Consider the following 19,678-nt stretch of genomic DNA (forward strand, 5'->3'; position numbering starts at 1 on the left):
TCTTCCTCCTTCCCCTCCCTCTTCTAGTCTCCCCCATGCTTTGTGAAAAACTCAAGGCATCAGTGGTGAGAGCTCATTCTGTTGAAGTGGCCGGCTTTTGAACCATGCCCCAGTCTGAGCACCAGGAAAGCTAAGTCCACAGGGAGAAGTGCAGCTTTGGGAAGTAGGGCCTTGCATTGTGATTTATTGCTACAGGAGGAGTGAGTAGAGGAGAGAACCTCTGAAGACTTGGACAAAGAGAGAGACAGAGACATGAGTCCTGCGCACTGCAGCCCGGTGAAGACAGAATATAATATACACGTGAAACCATAACTGCAGGAAAACATCCATCTCACTACTGGTAACAAAAAGGTAAACGCTGCCCCAGTTTTATTCTGTTTTCAATTTTGATATTGGAATCAGTGAGTGTGTGTGTCTGTCAGCAAGATGGTGTTTTGTGTGTGTGTCTGGGCAGCTGTGAGAGCTCTGGCTGAGAGGTTGGAGAGGTTAGGACGTTTCGTGACTGGAGGTTGCATCTGCAGACAGAAACATTTAGCAACGCTTCTTTGGCTATCCCTGGAGTCTGACTGGGATATACCGTGTACAGCATACTGAGAAGTGTATCGTGTGTACATTTAACATATGTAATGTATATGAGGCCAAGAAAGAAATCTGGACAGAATTTATGATCCTAGTTGTATTAAGAAAGGGCAAAAACAGCTGAAGTCAGAAAGTACAACTATTTCTGGTGTGCAGGGCCATGATTTACATCAGTTATGTAAAACTATTTAAAAAAATATATAGTTAATGAGTTGTTTCATCTAGATGTGAGAATGGAGAAACATCCAAGATCTTAAACTTGCTCTGAATATGACATTAAACCTTACCTGAGGAGAAAGAAAAAGCCAGAAAGAAGACAAAAAAAGAAAAGAGGAAGAAAACTGGGACATTCCAGCAAAACACTTGAGGGAGAGTGATCAGCTCAGATGGAGAGATTTGAGCTCTGCTCCTAGGCCTGTTTATTTTTTCTTGGCTTTTGGTTTCCTAATACAGTCTGAACCTGGCTGCTAACAGGGGTACAGGGATGTAGCCGAGTTAACCTGGTGGAAATCGGGGTTAGGCCAATAAGTTCCATCTGTACATTCAGACGTGGTGACATCTCATCTCATCTCACAGCCCCTTTTGGAAGGTTTAAAAGTGAGTAGATTGTTTCTACGACAGTTTATAACACGACCCTGAACAGGGAGCTTAAGGGAAAAGATAAAAATGCACTGTAAGCCAACCTTAACCACATCCTCTATCAAATAAACCCCATGGACATTAGACACTTCAGTCCCAACCTTGTCATGATGGCAAAAGCTTTGAACCCTAATAACATCAATATGGTGCTCTTCCATATCAACAACTCACAATTATCTTCAAATGTTTTTGCTCACGTCCTGGTCTGTTGGTGGTATCTGTGGAAACATTCTGCTCGCTACAAAGCCACATCTGTGAATGCTGTAAAGGTCCGTGAGAGACACGCAGACCTTCAAAAAGCCAGTGTTTGAAGTAAAAGGCAAAATGAGCGATGGCGAAAAGGCTAAGAAAACACTGCACGAGCATGCTCATTTTTCCGCTTAGAGTAATAAATCATAATATCGATACCTCTAATAATTCAGGCTGGAAAAATAAGGGGGAGAAAAAAAAAGATAAAAAGATAAAGGGGAGGCAGGAACAGCTGTCTGAGAAACATCCAGAACATTCCATGCTGAAGCACCAGCATTCGGCTCTACCTGAACCGTGACTGCACAAGGGACAGGCTTTAAAAAACGGGTCATTACTTACAATCCACGCATAAACCAACCATTCTCTTAGCCTTCACCTTAAGAGTTTTAAATCACAGCAGAAAATCTGTTTGATGTCTTTTCTATTTAAAGTTTGCAAAAGTCCCACAACAAGCCAGTCAGGCAGTGCGTGGTCCATCAGAGCCAGTTACCTGCAGCCCTCCCCACCAGTCCCTTTATAGACTACGCTGTAACTCAGCACGAGACTCATAGCTCACCCAGCCAGCGCCAACAAACAGCTGCGGTGTTTGGGCAGCAGGCACGCATCCAATCGTATCTTGCATTTTTAACCCGTGTCAATGCTAGTCTCAACTGATTTTATCTGCAAAACGCAGCCAATTAGACAAGCGGACAAAGATAACATCCTGGATAAAGTCTTATCCAAAAACACTGCTCCTGCACTACTGTGTGCACATGTTAAACCCAACCACAGAACAACAAGTCTGACACATTACATATCTCTTAAAACTCAAACCGACATTATGAGCCACACAAACTTTTAGACTTTATAAGGACATACAAAAACTAGTGGAGGATAAAGTCAAGGATAGTCACAGCAAAGTTTGTTTGAACTCTGAAGCTCATTAATGAGAGCTTGGACACAGCTGAACAGACTGGTCACCGTAGGGAGGAAGAGGTCAGCCAGAAGGTCAGGGTAAATAGACGGGTGAAGTGGAGGCATGTAACTAAGTAGAGCCAGTGGACAGCAAGCGTGTAATGCAATGTGCAAATTTATGTGTTCTTCCTTGTTGATTTAGCTAATAGAAAGCATGTGTAGTCTGAGGTATGAGTTTAAGGCTAGGTGTGACTCAGAAGAGAAATAAAAACCAAGGAAAAGTATGCACGAGTGGCCAAAGAATGTAATAAATCAGAAATTTTGTCCATCCAGCCAAACAAACATTCATATAAATTCTTTTTTAAAAAAATATATTTTCCCCCTCCTTGCTTTCCTGGATCGCCTGACCTTCCTGAAATTAATTTTTGCTGCACAAAACCTGAAGCAGCAATCCAGATATTCATTTATTTATCAGTTATGAACCAAAGAGTACGCCAACCAGGACAGGTGAAGCTACAGCTAATCTATCAACCTAGCTAGGTGACGGGTGGGAAATTAATTTTCACCAAGAAACTGGGACTGTTGTGGAGGGTTACATAAATAAAATAAAGATTCAATCAATCAATCAATCGACGAAATTAATACCGAGCTTATTGGTGGAGCACAAAACAGTCCCAGTTTCTCACGTGATCCATTGAGAAGATAAATTAGCCACCTGACTGAGAGAATACACTACAAAGGAAGATGCAAGTTTATGGTATCATCAGTTGGTTTTTTCATGCACAAGGATGAATAACGCCAAAGATGTGTGTGTGCATCGTCTATCCTATAGCAGGGGAAGCAAGAGGAAGAGTGTCATGTAATAACGACAGTGTTGGAAATCTCAGTCATTACATTAAGCACAGCACAGACAAAAGGATGACCCTGTGTGAACAGAGTTTCTGTGCATTTAAGTGCATGTTATGAACGCAGAGTAAGACGGGGAACCCGCTTTCCACAAAGACCAATTGATTTCAGGGGGTTGAGTGGGTGGGAGCAAAGTAGAGGAAGGGTGGGACTGTACACTAATCTACAAATAGACCTCTGACCCCAACAACAGTCTCAACCCACATGTTTATAGAGTTTCCCCTACAGAAGAAGGAAAACAGATGGGGGCCCGTGGGGCCTCAGGGTGGTTTTGGGGGATCACGCCTCACTAACATAGCATCATCAAGGACGACAGTTTAGTAGCTAGAAAAGCAGGAGGTTGAAATAACTTGTTGGTAAGGGTTGGTTTTATTACAAATACAGGCCACCATCAGCTTAATATGCAAGTTATAACGTTTAGTGGATTGACTTAAGTTCCAGTAAAAACCTCCAGTATCCGTTTGTGGCTCAGGTTTTCTAATAAAAAGAAAATCCTACTGTAATTCTTTGCATCTGCCCTCGCTTCCCTTTCAGTTTTACACCATGAACTGATATAAAACATTCCCATTACTTACTGTACCACAATCTAATTTGTATTCCATTTTAGAAGCAGCATTTAAAGTTTCTTCAGTTTTGATGAGGCTTTTACGAGTTTTCCGTGTTTTTAGCACTCCTGTGTGAATGCTGTTTTTTTGTTTTGTTTTTCTTCTCATTAACTGCTTCATAATGTCAGCGCTTTTACTACATCCCCACTCATGCTGAGTTATCCTCCCAAAGCCATTTATTCACTCACATTTTCATTCTATCCTTCATTAAAAGCAAGTTAGATTGTTTCTTTGTTGGCCGTTCTGCGTACGCTTCTGTAACCTATTGTTTCAGCAAGCGCAGGAAAAGTCTGACTTCTCATGTAACTCAGCTCTGTGTGATGTCATGAACAGAAAAAAAGCTGCTGCTGTTGTTGCTGTTTCCACGTTGTTCCTTGAATGAGAATAAACTTCTTTCCTTCACTCATCCCTATTTTCCCTATTTTGTTTTCACGTTCCCTTCTTTTTGTAACCAGTGATGAGGTGTTTGGAGGTATTTTGGACTTATTGTGGGAAAGTCTGAGGACCAGATGAGGGAGTGGAAGCAGAGGATTTTGGAGGCTGGGAAAAACATTGACTTTGAAAATATAAATAAATTCTATCCAAGTCATTCTCTCCCACTGGCTGGACTGCAATCCATCAAGTGAGAGACTGACACATTAGAAAACCACCATGGGTGCTGAAACAAACATGCTGCAGACTGATATCATACATATGTACAGGAGGTTACAAACTGAAGCAAAAACGAATATAAAGTTTCTCATTCAGGTATTAAGCTCCCATGTGCCACCAACACAGCCTTAAAGGCACCACAGATTTTATTTTCCAACTCTATGGAACATTAAATGAGGGATAAACATCTTCATAGTCATCCCCTTGTATAGAGTTTTAATAGCGCTGCGTAACACGTTGGCTCATAATGTTCTATAAGCTTCAAATCTAGTGACCTCAAAGGCCACAGCATGATTTACATCAATCTCATACGTAAACCCAAACTATGACATCTCCTCATGCAGGGTTCAAGCACTTAGGCCTATACTTTTCTCCTGGTTTATGGAACATGTACTTCTCCACTAGCTGAGACTACAGTTAAACTACTTATGTAACCACTTGAGCAGACACTGAAGCTCATACCATCTGTGCTCCAACATTGAACCTCGTTTTCACTTGGATCAGTTCCACCATCTTGACATGAAATCACAATCAACTGGCTCTTCTCAAAATTTCTGTACATGACGTAGAGCAAGACTTTATGTAAACAGCCTAACAAACAGCACACTTGTAATTACACATCTAACTTTCTCCACGCCGTTGTTCAGATTTTTCCTTTAATTTATCACTTGTCTGTTTGGCATTCCTTCTAATATACACACTCAAGTCACCTGCAACCAGACACCTACAGGTGTATGACAATCTCCATGCAGGCAGTTTATACTAAATATTTGTAATCGTTTTCTTCAGGTGACAAATGTGTATGTTTTTTGCAATTATGCACAGTGAAACCCAAGGTTATAAGAGTGCCTGCCATATGGCCATCGCTGTGAAGTCAGCCCTAACAATCATTATGCTGTGGATCCAAATATTACAAGCTAATTTTTCCCTACCAGGAGTAAAGTAAGCAGATGTCTTTCTTAATGACTTCTCTGGTCATTTCCTCTCTTACAACAATCATAATATAATTATAACATCAGCCTCTAGATGAACAACCTTAAGGTAGAGGAAACTGGCTGTCATTGTGCCGTCATTGTAAATATAGTACGCCAAGACCAGTTTGAAATGCAGTTATTAAGCATGACGCCAATTCGCATTTTGTAATTCGTAATTTTGTTTCTATATAGAAATTTTTCATATGTGTGCAAGTGTGGTGAACACCTTTGTAAATGATCAAAAAAGAATAAAGTGACTAAAAAACATAAAACAAAATATAGTGCAACTACAGCTGAAGTGCAGAATTTGCATTTATAATAGTGTAATGGTTCATACAGTGGAATGACTGTGGATTGAAAATAAATTAACCCACAGCACAGACAGGGACATACAAAAAGAGACATGCAGACAGGGGAGTTAAAGAAATACTGTAAGATAGATAAGGAAGTGCATTCCCTGCAATGCATGACAGAGGTGCATGAGATCATACTACTGCCAACAAGATGGAGAAAAAAAAAAAAAAAAAAAGGCATGCAGAGGTGACCGTTTCAAATCCTTTGTCAGTCCTTCACTGGTTTAAAAAAAAAAAAAAAAAAAAAAGGACTACACATGATTTTTTGCTTGTAAGGCAGCGCCAACAAAAAAATAACAATCCTATTCATATTAAAGTAGAAAATTGGTTTAAAATTTTTTTATTTGGTATACTACTTACAGTCTAGTTCTCCCATGTGCTTTTAGTTAACTGTGACTGAAAAGGGTGGAAGGAGCACTAAACAGAGGGAGCAAAGAGGAAGAAAAGCAATGAAAAAAAAGGGGGAAAGTCAAGAGGATGGGGCTTTCACATTGAAAGAAAGTGCCAGAGAATTCTGTTGAGAATAAAAAGGAATGAGAGTAGTTTATGTATGAGAGGATTTGCCTCAGGTTATGTTCATGATGACTGACCTGAAAGGCAAAAAGGGCCATGACCCATTTTCTACCACCATTACTTTCTTCCATCTTTAACCTCCTACTGTCTCTCAACCACCTGACGATACATTTTAAGTGAAATAATACTTGCAGCCTATAACTTGCACATCAAGTTTGTGACCTTAAGCTAACTTGGTACTACACATTCTTGCTTCCTAACTCCAAAAACACAATGGTTAATGTCCTGCATTAACGGCTGCATCCATCTTTTATACGCAATGCAGCCTGAGGAGAAACAATCAAGGAGTGTGAACTCATGCATATATGGACAGATGTGTACTACTGCATAAGTATAAAAAGATACGTTACCAGATGTTCTTTAAACACAGGTGAGCTTTGTGTTTTTCTTTTAACAACCCTTACAGGCCTGAACCAATTTAGATGGGGTTTTTTTTCCTTCTTACTCAAAGGGCACTCTGCTTGTTCTGATAAAACACTCTCAATGTTGTACCTTTACAACACACTACTGACCTCTCAGCATCTCCTGGAATGTCTTTGATATGCTACATTTCCATGAAAAGAGACTAGGCCCCTCATACTCAGAACCACCACACAGAAGGAAATAAAATTTCCTTCTTTATGAAATTTCCCCCTTGTGGGACTAATAAAGGTATATCAATCAATCAATCAAAATGAAGGCAGGAGCTGAGAGAGCAAATGGAGAGAGGAAAGGGACTGTAGGTAGGCGCTAAGGCAGGCAATAATTGATAGATGAGCTGTGACGTTACAGTTCTGTTCATGCCCCGTAAGCTTTTTGAATATGAAGACTTTGTGGAACTGATAAGTGTAAAAAGTCAACCACAGTTTAGGAGAGAAGACACTTGAGGACTGATAGTGCTGACGCTGCTGGTAAAGTCATTAGCAGCTCTCACCAAGGTCAGCAAGGACACAGTACCTGGTTACGCTGTCAGACACAGGCTGCTGGAAAAACATACAACCATGAAAATGAATAACATCTCTGAGTAGTCATGCACACAGTAGTCAATCATACAGACAGACAAACGAACTTACACATACCATTAAAAAGGTACACACACACACACACACACACACACACACACACACACACACACACACACACACACACCCCCTGCAGATCTACAGTACTAACTGTAATTCTGTCCGCTTTTAACATTGTTCCAAGTGACATAATTGCCAGAATTCCTGAAAAACCACAATGGCGTCATATGGGAGACATACAGCGCCTGAGTTTCAGGGTGGAGGGTAGGCCTTAATGATGTGGCATAGAGAAAAGACTGACTGTGAAGAGTGACGGAGTGGATTAGGAGGGATAGACAGTCTTGGCCTTGCATAGGACCAGGTCGGGTGTTAAATTGAGCAGTATATGAGACCGTGAGAGCGCTTTTTGTGTGCTGATGAGAAACAGAACAAAACAAAAAAAAAAAAAAAAAAAAATCACAAGGGGAAACAGCTTTGCACGTATTATTGATTGATTGATTTCTGACTTAATCTCATATCCATTAAAGCATGCATGTTTGGAAAATATAATTTAAATAAAATATAAATAGTACCTCTACCCAACACCCGTGCTGGCATGTTTAACTGTGTCAAAGGAAACTGCATTAGAGTCGATTTGTGGTTGGTGTGTTTCAGGTGAGGCCAGTGCAAGTAGCCAACCTAGCTACAAAGGACAGTAACATTATGTCTAAGCCGTGGACCCTGTGGACAACTAAGAAAAAAAACAAAAACAATCCTCAATAGTAAGTCAGAAGCCAGGTATTTATATTTTAATGTCATGGTGGAACAACGTGGAATAGACTTTATATCTAAAAAACAAAAAACTATACAGCCAAGGGGCACTGAATTTCCTACTGAGGTGCATGGCCACAACATATCTTTTACACCCTCTTAAGGCTGGAGTATTCCCTCAATTGTATGCAAAAGGTTTTTACGCTATGTTAAAAAATGCCAGTAGCTTAGTGAGGTGCTTTTTAGCAGCCTGTGCTGCATGCTAACCACAATTTCCTGTTGCTAAGAACTGAAAAATCCTCAGCTATGGATGAAATCTGTCTCATTACTGTAACTTTACGTTCACACTGGAGGACAGGTGAGACAAATACAGTAACGATACAATAACCATGGAGTAGATTATACTCCTCTATTCTCAAACTACCCATGCCTGTAGCAGATGACATCCCCAGCATGGCACATTATTATTAAAAAGCTTGTTGATACATTTAGCTTGATGTGGGTCTGCCATGTAAGCATCAATCAGCAAGAATCAGGTAACTGTAACACATTAGGTTGCCATTTTCTGTCATATCAATAAAAGTGTATCTGTTGCGGGGAAAAGAAACTAAGAAGAGACTGTGCTTTGCAAGCATCCAACTTAAAATAAATGAAGTTACCATCCATTTTCTGCTGCTTGCTCCAGTATCTACAGTACAGTCCAGAAACTGGAAGTTGATTCCTGTGGTCAACTTGCTGAGAAATACCATAATTTCTAAAAAGGGTTCCTGATTCCTACAGTTGGGGGAAAAAAAAACAAAACAAAAAAACAACTTTAAGTAGGATCTTATAGAAGCCGGGAGGATGGGAGTTTGCCAAGTCTCTGTCCAAGACTAAAGAAGATAAACTAAATCCAAGGGCAGGATGAAGATAAAGATAAATCAGCAACAGTTAGATATCATACCTCCTTAATAGGGGGAAACCAAGAGAAACTCTGAAAAATGGGGTGTCTGTCAGCAGGGGAACTAACTAAGACAGAAAGCAGACGTAAGCCAGTTGGCTGGACAGAAAATGTGTTCTCTCTTTCACCATTTCCACACAAATAACAGTCTGTGGGAGCAGTACGTGACAAATTCTCGACTGGATACTTTCCTAAACAATTACAGATTGTCTGCTGATTTTTTTTTTTTTTTTTTTTTTTTTTTTTTAAGAAAGAAAAAAAGAAGAAGCTTCAAATACTATTTCATCAAAATTCTATAGCCCTCTGCTCTGGAAAAGCAAATAATTGACAGTCCTGGTGTTTTTATTCCTTGTACACAAAGAAAAGGTTGTTTCCTTAACTCCTAAGGTCTTGTGTTCTTTCAGGGAGGCCTGGAGGGAGTACCAGTAGCTGCCCATCTATCCATTCAGTCAGCCAGCAGCAATGCAAGGGCTGATGTGGAGTCTGTGCGCCTTGCTCTGCCTCTCCCTCTGGCAGGAAAGTTACTGCAGGAGCTCCAGGGAAGCCCGGAGGACCAAAGAGCCTTCTCTCCACAGGAGTAAAAGAGCTCCTCTGGATCCTGATGCCAAAAAATGCTCTTATACCTTCCTTGTACCTGAGCAGAGAATCACAGGTAGAAAAGATGCTATTTTTCGAAAAGTACCCGTAGTACAATATGGTTGAACTAGTCTCTCTTTTGCTTTCCATTACATCAAAACAGCTTCTTATTAATCTCTTAAATCATATCTGTCATCAGGTCCAATCTGTGCCAGCACCACAGGCCCAGAGCCAGACAAGGAAAGAGTGACCCGTATGGAGATTGCAGATGTGCGGGAAGTGCTCAACAAACAGCGCCGTGAGATTGAGACGCTGCAGCTGGTGGTAGATGTGGATGGTAACTTGGTGAATGAGATGAAGCTGCTGCGGAAAGAGAGCAGGAACATGAACTCCAGGGTGACCCAACTATATATGCAGCTGCTACATGAGATCATCAGGAAGAGAGACAACTCCTTGGAGCTTGCCCAGCTGGAGAACCGTGTCCTCAATGTGACCTCAGAGATGATGCGACTGGCTTCAAGGTATAGGGAGCTAGAGGCCCGTTTTGCCACAATGGCCGGAGTGGTCAACAACCAGTCCATTCTCATATCTGCACTGGAGGAGCAGTGTATGAGGACGCTGGGACGCAGTGAGTTGCCTGCAGTTCCCCCTCTGGTGCAGGTGGTACCGCAGAATATACCAGTCAACAACCGTTTCACGAATGAGATACAGAGGGACAATAACAACAGGGAGTTCTCCCGTGGACCACGCATCAACCCACCTACAATAAGCCCTTTTGGGATTGACCCTCCACCACCGCAAGGAACGCTTACCTCTGATGGTAAGTACAAATTTAAAATGGCAGGCAAAGACTGAGGAATAACTGAGGACTGTAAAACAGTCAGGAATCTAATGACTTTTAGTAGGCTGACGCAGGCTGAGCTAAAGTAAGATGTCTTAAGTAACTGTCAGAAACCGTGCTAATTGTACACACAACTACTAAAGTATAATTAGCTAGGGATTGCAATTCAAAACCTAATTTCTCGCAACAGTTGGTACTGTTGAGGCACAGTTGGCTCATGCTTGGCATGCTACAGAGGCAGTGAAATCATACATTCCTATGATCCCACTTGGCTGCTTGTATTGGCAGCATGACACTGAGCATATGCACTAAATTAGTGGGATGGGGATTAGGCCTCTTTTAACAGCATTAAGAAGACTTGGTATAATGGGAAAAGATATATCTTCAATTGGATAAGTAAAGGGGCAGGGTATAGTTAAAGTAACCATCCACTGGATTTGCCCAACAAGTCTGAGAACCCTGCACTAAAACAACTAATCAGATAAAATCCTCTAAATAGACAATGCTCCTTTGTTCTTTTCTTCCCCCCCAAAAAAAGAAAAAAAAAAAAAAAAGTTGACCAATCCTGACATCTGAGAAAGATAATCGCCAATGTGAAACTAATTTGCAAGGTAGACTGCTACTTGGAAACGGCTCCTAAAACTTGGTCCGCGCACTTGTATTTTGACTGGCGATTAAAGTATGGGGAAGAATGTTGAAAGGGGTTATACAATCCCTGAAACGGTGAAACAGACAAAGGGGAAAGCAAAACAAAGCCTGTCTGAAAAATGATGGGTCAGAACCAGACAAATTTAAGGGCCAAGATAAACGTATTTTTGACAGGGTCACAGTTTAAACTACATTATCGTCTTCATCATCATCATCTTATCAAGTTTAAACCAATACATTTCACAGCTTATTTGTAAGTTACCCTTTACTTTCAGTCATTTGGTATGCACGTCTATGACGAATTATAAGGTATATATCTATATATATTGATATTTTTTCTTCAAACTATAGTAAACAATGGAGCCTGAACATCCTCGGCTGAACAAACTGTATGAAAGCACCATTTAAAAAAAACAACAACAAAAAAACAAAAACAAAAACAAAATTTACCTTAAAAAGGTTATCAGAATGAAAAAAAACCCCAAACACATACATTTTTATATCAGGAAATATTTGAGAAAACATGCACCAATGCCATAAAACTGCATCTAAGATATGGCAAAGTATCCCCTATTCTGGGCTTTACATATGGCAGAGTTAAATAATGACATAAAATTCAGGTGCGTACCATTTTGGAAATAATTAAGTCAGTTTTTCTGTTTATGATCATTCGGGCGGTATAATTAGACCTTAGCATTAACATATTTTTGCTTTGTTTTAAAAAGGCATCAGCTTACAGCCACTGCCCTGTCATTGCAAAAAGGAAAAAAAGAAAGAATGAAAGTCTATACAAGAGTTAATGCCTATACAGTCATTTTAAATGTGCGTTAATCAAAAGTGTCTGGTTTCTCACGAAAGCACACATCAATCAGTGAAACACCGTTCTTCTTAAATCACGACCTGTCGCCCCCTCCACTGACATTCAAATAATGACATGCTTCTTTTAAGCTCAAAGAGCAGAGAAGCATATTTTAAAAGCCTCCACATAAAAAAAAAAAAAAAAATCTCCAAAGAAACACAAAGGTAGAAGACGGCATGAGGTGAGGAAGTGCTCGTGGGAGGTAAAATTGCAGAGACTGAACTTGTAAATGACAAGAAGACCGCGTATCCTTTTAACTACCTCCAGCTATGTAGAGTTCCTCATCTACCTTACCAAGCTGTAACTGTCTGCTTAGTTATCAGCCGATTAAAGTGTATTTGAACTGACAGACATACTACAAACAACATTCTGACCATATCCTTACTGACCTTATCCATCAGCTGCTGTTTTCACAGACTCGATTAGTGCTGCTCCTTCATGATCAAGATAAAAAGTTATAATAAGAAGATATAATTTTGTTTTTTCTATAGAGTTTTTATGGATGAGTTTTTCCAGCAGACAAGATAGATCTAAAACAAGGAGGGAAAAGTGTAAAACAGAAAGCCACCACAGGTCCTAGCAGGCCCTCTCCCATGTAGGTTCCATACAAGTATAAATACGCACCGCTTCACCACAGTTTGGTCTAGATGAACCAAACTACTATGCATTATACTGGGTACCTATGTGCTTTCAGAGAGTCTACCACAGGCCTGTAGACTAGACAGACAGACCCAGCTTGTGTTGATACTGGTTTAATAAATATTCACAGAGAGAAAGAAGAAATGTAGCGGGTTTAGATTCAGCTGCTTCAGCTCAGCTCTGGTGCAACGCCACCTCATAGCTTTGACTGAAGGTGGAATCTAGGTGAATATTAAATAACAGCTTTGGTGTGCAGATGAAAGCTTATGTAACTTCAGACTGTGGAATGTTTGGGTGGTCTGAGCAAAGATGTTAATTCTCAGCTTTGTCTTCCCTTTTAATCTAGTTTATAATGACTTTCTGTATGAGAACTACAAAGAGTGACATTTAAATCAAGACATATTCTGGTCTAATTACTCAGAAGTTTCCAACTGTGTGCAAGTCAGATCATTTGTGTTGTTGAAAAAATAAATAAAGAAAAAAATCAAGATTCTGTAAGTTTGTCAAAGATATGGTAATACATGGCTTTTTAGTGCAAGTTACGGCTCATCTTAGCATCATGCGTACCCTTGACCTTAAAATTATCACCTATTAAAACCCCCACTTGGGTTTCTCAATATTAACAATATAATTTATATGCAGATTAAAATATTACAAATGAGTGTTCATCAATATTAATGTTCAAATAAAAACCGCTCATTTATCTTCCTTTTCTACATCATTTACAACACCAGGTCCCTTCAAGGACTGCTACCAGGTGCGAAAGGCAGGCTACACCACCAGTGGCATGTACCTTCTAAAGGCAAACGGCAGTGACCGACTGATCCAAGCCTGGTGCGAGCATGGCCTCGACAATGGAGGATGGACAGTTTTGCAAAGGAGGAAAGATGGCTCTGTCAACTTCTTCCGTAACTGGGAGAACTACAAGGTAAGTTTACTGAAAAGGAGTTTAATGAAGTAACAGCAGGTCTAACAGGACATGTGATAAGAATTTTGTATCTTTCAGAAGGAAACGCCAATGTACAATAAGGGTAGGTTTAGGGCCATTAGCCAAGAATATGTAGCTTACCCAGCAGATAATCATAAAATATATACTGAACCTATGTCTCGCTAGTTGCTTATGCCAATGGCCCAAAATTAAAGTGAAAGATAAAGACAGACTCTGTATCACTCTTTTCACAAGTCCCACCTTCAAGAGAGCAATGCCAACAAAATTAGTAAGTGTGTGCAGCCCAGCCCTTTCCTTAACAGCCCAGTCTCTGCGGTTCATTTTAAGGTCACTAAGCAAGCACTTGTTCAAACAGTGTAAATAGCTTAGTGGTGGATTTCCTCACACTGAAACTGCAGCCAAACACTGAATCCAGGGACAAATGTATGCAATAAGAGAGCCCCAAGGGCTGAGAGGGAAATGCAGCTCTATTCTCAACCCCACTGGAAATGACCCCTGTGTCTCTACTTCCCATGTCTCAGCCTTATGAGAGAAGATGACTTTATTTTTCCTGTGTCATTTCTACCAAAATACCTGACCTCTGTTTTCTCTGTATGTGATGAAGGCAAATTGCAGGAGTTCTCCTTGAGTCATAAAATTTGGATTCATGTATTAATACGGTCATGGTGATTGGATCAGGGACAGAAAACACTCTTGCAGTTCTCCACTTGCTGCATTCAACTCTCCATCTAAAACACTGCCAAATCACCGCTGGCTTTGCTGTTCAACAAATTTGTTGAGTGAGAAACCGCAGATCACAACCTTAACACATTATCATTTCAATGGGAAACAGATTTGATTTCAATTCACTTGATTGCAAGGAGAACACTCTTATAAACACAGCTCCCTGGCAAGAAATCTTAATAACCTCACTCCATTTTAATGTTTGTGTTCTTTGGAAACGATTTGCCTTCACTGACCACAGAAGCAAAAGATCTATTCATTCACCATTCAGCTAAACCGCAGTATCCAGCTTACGTAAATTAGTACTACTCGTACAAAAGTAGTGACATTGAAATCACAAGTGAAACTGTCGTACTGTCATAATGTCATAACGTGGTGCCTGTCCCCTGCAGAAAGGCTTTGGTAACATAGATGGCGAACACTGGCTCGGACTGGAAAACATCTACAATCTTACGAAACAGGGTGATTACAAGCTGATGATAGAGCTGGAAGACTGGACAGGAAAGAAGGTGTATGCCGAGTACAGCAGCTTTCATCTGGAGTCTGAGAAGGAGGGCTACCGGCTCAGGCTAGGCACCTACCAGGGCAATGCTGGTGACTCCTTTAGCAGTCACAACGGCAAACAGTTCACTACACTCGATCGTGACAAGGACTCCTTCTCTGGTAGGGGAACATATTGGTTACATTAGTTTGAAATAATTCACGCATTACTCTGATCTTATTTTCTGAGCCTGGGTTCTTCTCTTCATTAGGTAACTGCGCCCATTTCCACAAGGGCGGCTGGTGGTACAATGCCTGTGGACAGACCAATCTGAATGGGGTGTGGTACAGTGGGGGAGTTTACCGCAGCAAGTTTCAGGATGGAATCTTCTGGGCAGACTACGGGGGCGGTTTCTACTCCCTAAAATCAGTCCGTCTCATGATGCGGCCAATTGACTAAGACCATGAACTGTGGTTCTTTCAGATGCATCTCAGTCTCCATCCTTCTCTTTCTCTACCCATAAATAAATAAATACTGTAAAGGCAGAAGCAGGAATCTCTGCCACAGCTGAGGAAGAGGTAGTGACATGTTTATGGCCAACAGTCCACTCTGTGGCTAGTTAACTGTTACGCTGACATGAAGACTGATACCACTGCCTTCCCCAAGTAACTACTCTCCACCTCCTATCAGTGTGGACAGTCCATCAAGTTCCCTGAGGCCTTTTAGTATGACTATGTCCTATTTTACTCACTCTTCTTGAGATTAAGTATGTTATAAAGGGAAATTATTATTTACTACAGTGATGAGATTTCTTCTGAGCAGCTAATGGTGACTTATTGAAAGTAGTGTTCCCCATAGGATGGGGCATTGAATAAACTGCGATGTTTAATCGTGGTAGCATGAAAATGAATGCAATCTAAAGTAGTGCTGAGAAGACCTGACCAACAGTGAGAGGAAATAAATAGTTCACCTACTGTCTACTGTTTCTACTGGATTTTCTGGACTTCTGGGGCAACGACCGACCCCCAGCATCCACTCACAAACCCACCGACCGAACAGAAACAGAACCTGTCCAACAATGTGCTTGTTCAATGTGCATATGGCTGAGACCGCTTTAGTATGTAAATATCTTTGGCTTTATTTGTGAAAGTTAATTTAAAAAGGTTGTGATTCTACTCAGGCCAAATGTTCACAATGTCATCACTCTGCCATTCTTTGTTATTTATCAGTGTATTTATATTTAATAATAGTCATGGTATTGTTATATCTAGCCCTGTAACAGTACAATTCTTTACACTTTTCTTATCCAGTGTAGAAATACATTAGTAGCACTTCAACACACATACACACACACACACGCAAACACACAAGACAAAACTAACCTGGAGTGGATATCTAGTTGACTTTAGGATGGATAAGTTGTGACATGAACTACCAGCCATCAAAGAATTAAATTCTTTCATAAACAAACTGTCTCACTTTTCACTAAGCTTCTTGTTCTAATGAATAGCAAGAGTTTCATAAAATCATTTCCCACACGAATACAACTGCAAGTGTCAGTGTGTAAAATATTAGCACAGCAGTTTTATTTATAAAGGATGACAGCATCGCCTAAGATAAGCCACTTTATTGCATCTGATTTAGTTGCAATCCAAGCTGTCATAGCACTGAATAAGATCAGGGAGACTTCCAATTAAAGGAAGCGAACAGAACAGAAATTAGCTCTGACCACACACGGGGATAGCATTTACAAATTTACAGTAGGTCAGATGTGAGACAAGAATTGTCATTTATGTCCCGTTTAGCCGGAGATACAAAGCCATCTCAAATTTTTCAGAAAACTTAATAAAACAACATTAACTGCCATCATTAAACATCTTCTAATTTGGAAACAAGTCAACAAACTAGTATTGACCAGTCATCTTAAATTATGGCTCCACTAGACTTTTCTTTTAGAAGAACTGTAAGTCAAAGCAGACCGAAGCTATGCACTCTAAAGGTCCGGGGCAGATGAGGACTAGCCGTACTAGAGCCTGACGCAGAGGACTGTAGGTTACAGGAATCGGTTATGAAAACCTCCCGGCCCCAACCCCGCTGGCAGGATTTTTGATGTGAGATATTTGACACTTTAAACCTGCTGTTTTCCATTACATTAGTTATTCCAAACGCTGATGCTCGTGTCCCACAGCTACCACTACTCAGCAACAGCAAGCTGTTGTTGGAGCACCACTGAGCTTAATTCTGGCATTCTGTAAAAATCTCTCTCCCCCAACAAGAGGCCAAAAACAGAAAATACATGCTACAGCATCGCATTAATAAAATTACACTGGGACTATCATAAATATTAACAAGCTCTTGATCAGTGACATCCTGTTCAGAGAAGTGTAGCACCAAGTTACACGAACACAAAGGATATTTTTAATCTGTTTGTGCAACCAAGCAGATCGCGGCCAACAGCTGTTGGTTCAACTGTGTAATTGAAATCGAAAGCTTTATTATTTTTAGCATTTAAAATCAGATGCAAATCAAATAGGTTTTATTTTCTTCCATGTGTACAGTACCTATGATCCTGTATTAGATATTAGATCACTTGTCGAGCAGTGTTTAGCAATACCAAAGACATTGGTGGCAAAGTTTTGCTACTGGTGTACTGCTTTTGCTAGACAAGGTGGAAGGACAGGAAATATTTTAAACGACATGAATGGTTTTATTCCTAGAGTTAACCCATATGTTTCTATGGGCTCTTTGTCCCTACATGATTTGCTAGAGATCAAGGATGTGAGCTTAGACAGGAGGCAGCAGTGTCTGCCAAACCTAATAGTAGGTCAGAGATCAGACTGTTGCACATATACACAGTTCAGCACAAATGTGTCACTGTAGAGCCAACACATGGCTCTTTCTCCAGACCGTTTATTGCCAGTGATAGGCATCACACCCAAAAATAATGGAAATTGAGCACAGTCACAAACATGTCAAGAAGTCATTCAAATATAGTTTAGAAAACGAAACCTTTTGGTAAGAAAAAAAAAAACCCAACATGGTAATTTTAGCCCTCTGTTCTAAGTCGGGACTTTAATTTACGGCAACACCCAAATTCAGCAGGTACTGTGTTTAGACACCAGAGAGGTCAATATGCGAACATCAAGAGAAACCAAACTCAAATTTATTCCTTAAACACACCCAACACTTAGCTGGGAGTGATGCTCTGGAACAAGCACTGCGACTCTCAGTCTCCTGCTCATTCATTCCCGTTTTCTCCACCCTCAGAGGAATCGGGAGAATTTACGATTAAGGGAAATGTGCAGGAGCAAGAAAGTGGCAATTTCTCTTTCTCTCGAGCGCCAGGTTGGCTCGATCCAGTCCTGAGGCAGCCAGCTGGTCACACATCCACAAGCATCATAGACGAGTTTATACTGTAAGTAAAGACCATGCAAATCCCACATATATGCCCTAGAAAACTCCACCCCAAGACAGAGCAACAAATGACGAATGACAAAAGCTTACCGAAAAGTAAGTTTCCTTCTGATTAACATATACACAATGACGACACAGTTTAGATGTGCATTTGTCTTATTGTTTTACAGACATCCATGATGGAGCACAGTGTGGGAAAATGGGTGACTTAAACTTTCTTTAATGGCAAACAGACTCTTGCGTGCTGCGTATTTGCTTGTGTCTGTTTGTTTGTGCATACTTGAGTGTCCAAGTCTGAATCGCACAGGGGTAGCTGTGATACGAGGCTGATTGAAAGGGAGGGACTGTGGCAGGTTAAAAAAAAAAGTTATTTAGCCAACCTGAAGTCAAAACAAGAACAAACAGTTCAGCTATAAAACCACACACATGGGCATGAACGTTTTCCTTGCAAACTCGTAAGGGATTCCTGTGTGATGTCATACTGTGGAGCCGGGGGGAAAAAGGAATATGAATATTCAAGGGAAGGAAAAAAAAACAAAACAAACTTTTTAACGTGTCCTAGTGATTCATGTGTTTGTTCCTGCTAAAGGGAACTTTGATGTTTCATAAGAGAGCAGAAAATTTATGCTCAACATTCACTATTAAGCCAAATGGGGGAGGGCGGAATGAATGATGTGTTACGAAGATGCGAAAGCTTCTGAGAAAACAGACAGCTTACCGAAACAGGAGGGGAAGAGAAGTAGAAGAGCAAAAACACCAACAATAAATGCAACTGTCTAACAGACAAATGATTGTCGTAGTGACGTAAAGACAAACGCAGGCAGGAAGTTTGGCTTTTCAAACCCAGACGCTTGTCATTAAAGTAACCTTTAGCCCATAAAGATAAGGTGAGTGCAAGGCATCTTAATGGATACTAAACTAGAGATTATTTATTTTTGTTTATTTTAGTGTTTTCCATTGAGATTTTTATAGACGATGATAAAAAATCCCAAATATGTGAGTCACTAGAACCATTACAGCCACTTCTGCAGAGAAGGCTAAATTATTGAGCAAGTTCAAAGCTATTTAGAAATGCATCTTCAATCATTGTGGTTATATGGTACACACTGCGTCAAACACAGGTGATTAAAAAATACTATTGCTAAAAAAAGTCTTTAAAATGTACAACATCTAGTCTCCCATGGTGTAACAAACTATTGAGATATACAAGGTTTGAGGTTACTCAAGAACATTACTCACACTCAAATGTTGGAATAAACCACCTTGCACCTGTTGTACAAGCAAATACAATAACTTTCTAGGCACCCATTTATTCCTCGCTTTATATCTACATGAATCAATTTTTAATTTACAGCATATGAGCAATTTGGATAAAACATGTGGTGTTGTGTTGAGTCGGCAAAATTGCTAAAATGGAAATCTGGACTTCCAACT

The 19,678-nt window shown here is 40.3% G+C and overlaps 2 protein-coding genes across 3 annotated transcripts in view; one reads left to right on the forward strand and one right to left on the reverse strand.

Annotated features, from left to right (window-relative positions):
- ralgps2 (Ral GEF with PH domain and SH3 binding motif 2) overlaps positions 1-19,678 on the reverse strand; it is a 70,907-nt gene that overhangs the window by 13,907 nt on the left and 37,322 nt on the right. The gene's annotated exons all lie outside the window — the stretch shown is intronic.
- On the forward strand, positions 50-18,478 carry angptl1a (angiopoietin-like 1a). Its single transcript, XM_031753799.2, has 6 exons — positions 50-351; positions 9,519-9,766; positions 9,890-10,510; positions 13,412-13,605; positions 14,742-15,012; positions 15,102-18,478. Exons 2-6 carry the CDS (start codon positions 9,577-9,579, stop codon positions 15,287-15,289), a joined length of 1,464 nt encoding a protein of 487 aa, XP_031609659.1. The 5' UTR covers positions 50-351; positions 9,519-9,576; the 3' UTR covers positions 15,290-18,478.

This window comes from Oreochromis aureus, linkage group 23, assembly GCF_013358895.1.
Source record: "Oreochromis aureus strain Israel breed Guangdong linkage group 23, ZZ_aureus, whole genome shotgun sequence".
NCBI lineage: Eukaryota > Metazoa > Chordata > Actinopteri > Cichliformes > Cichlidae > Oreochromis > Oreochromis aureus.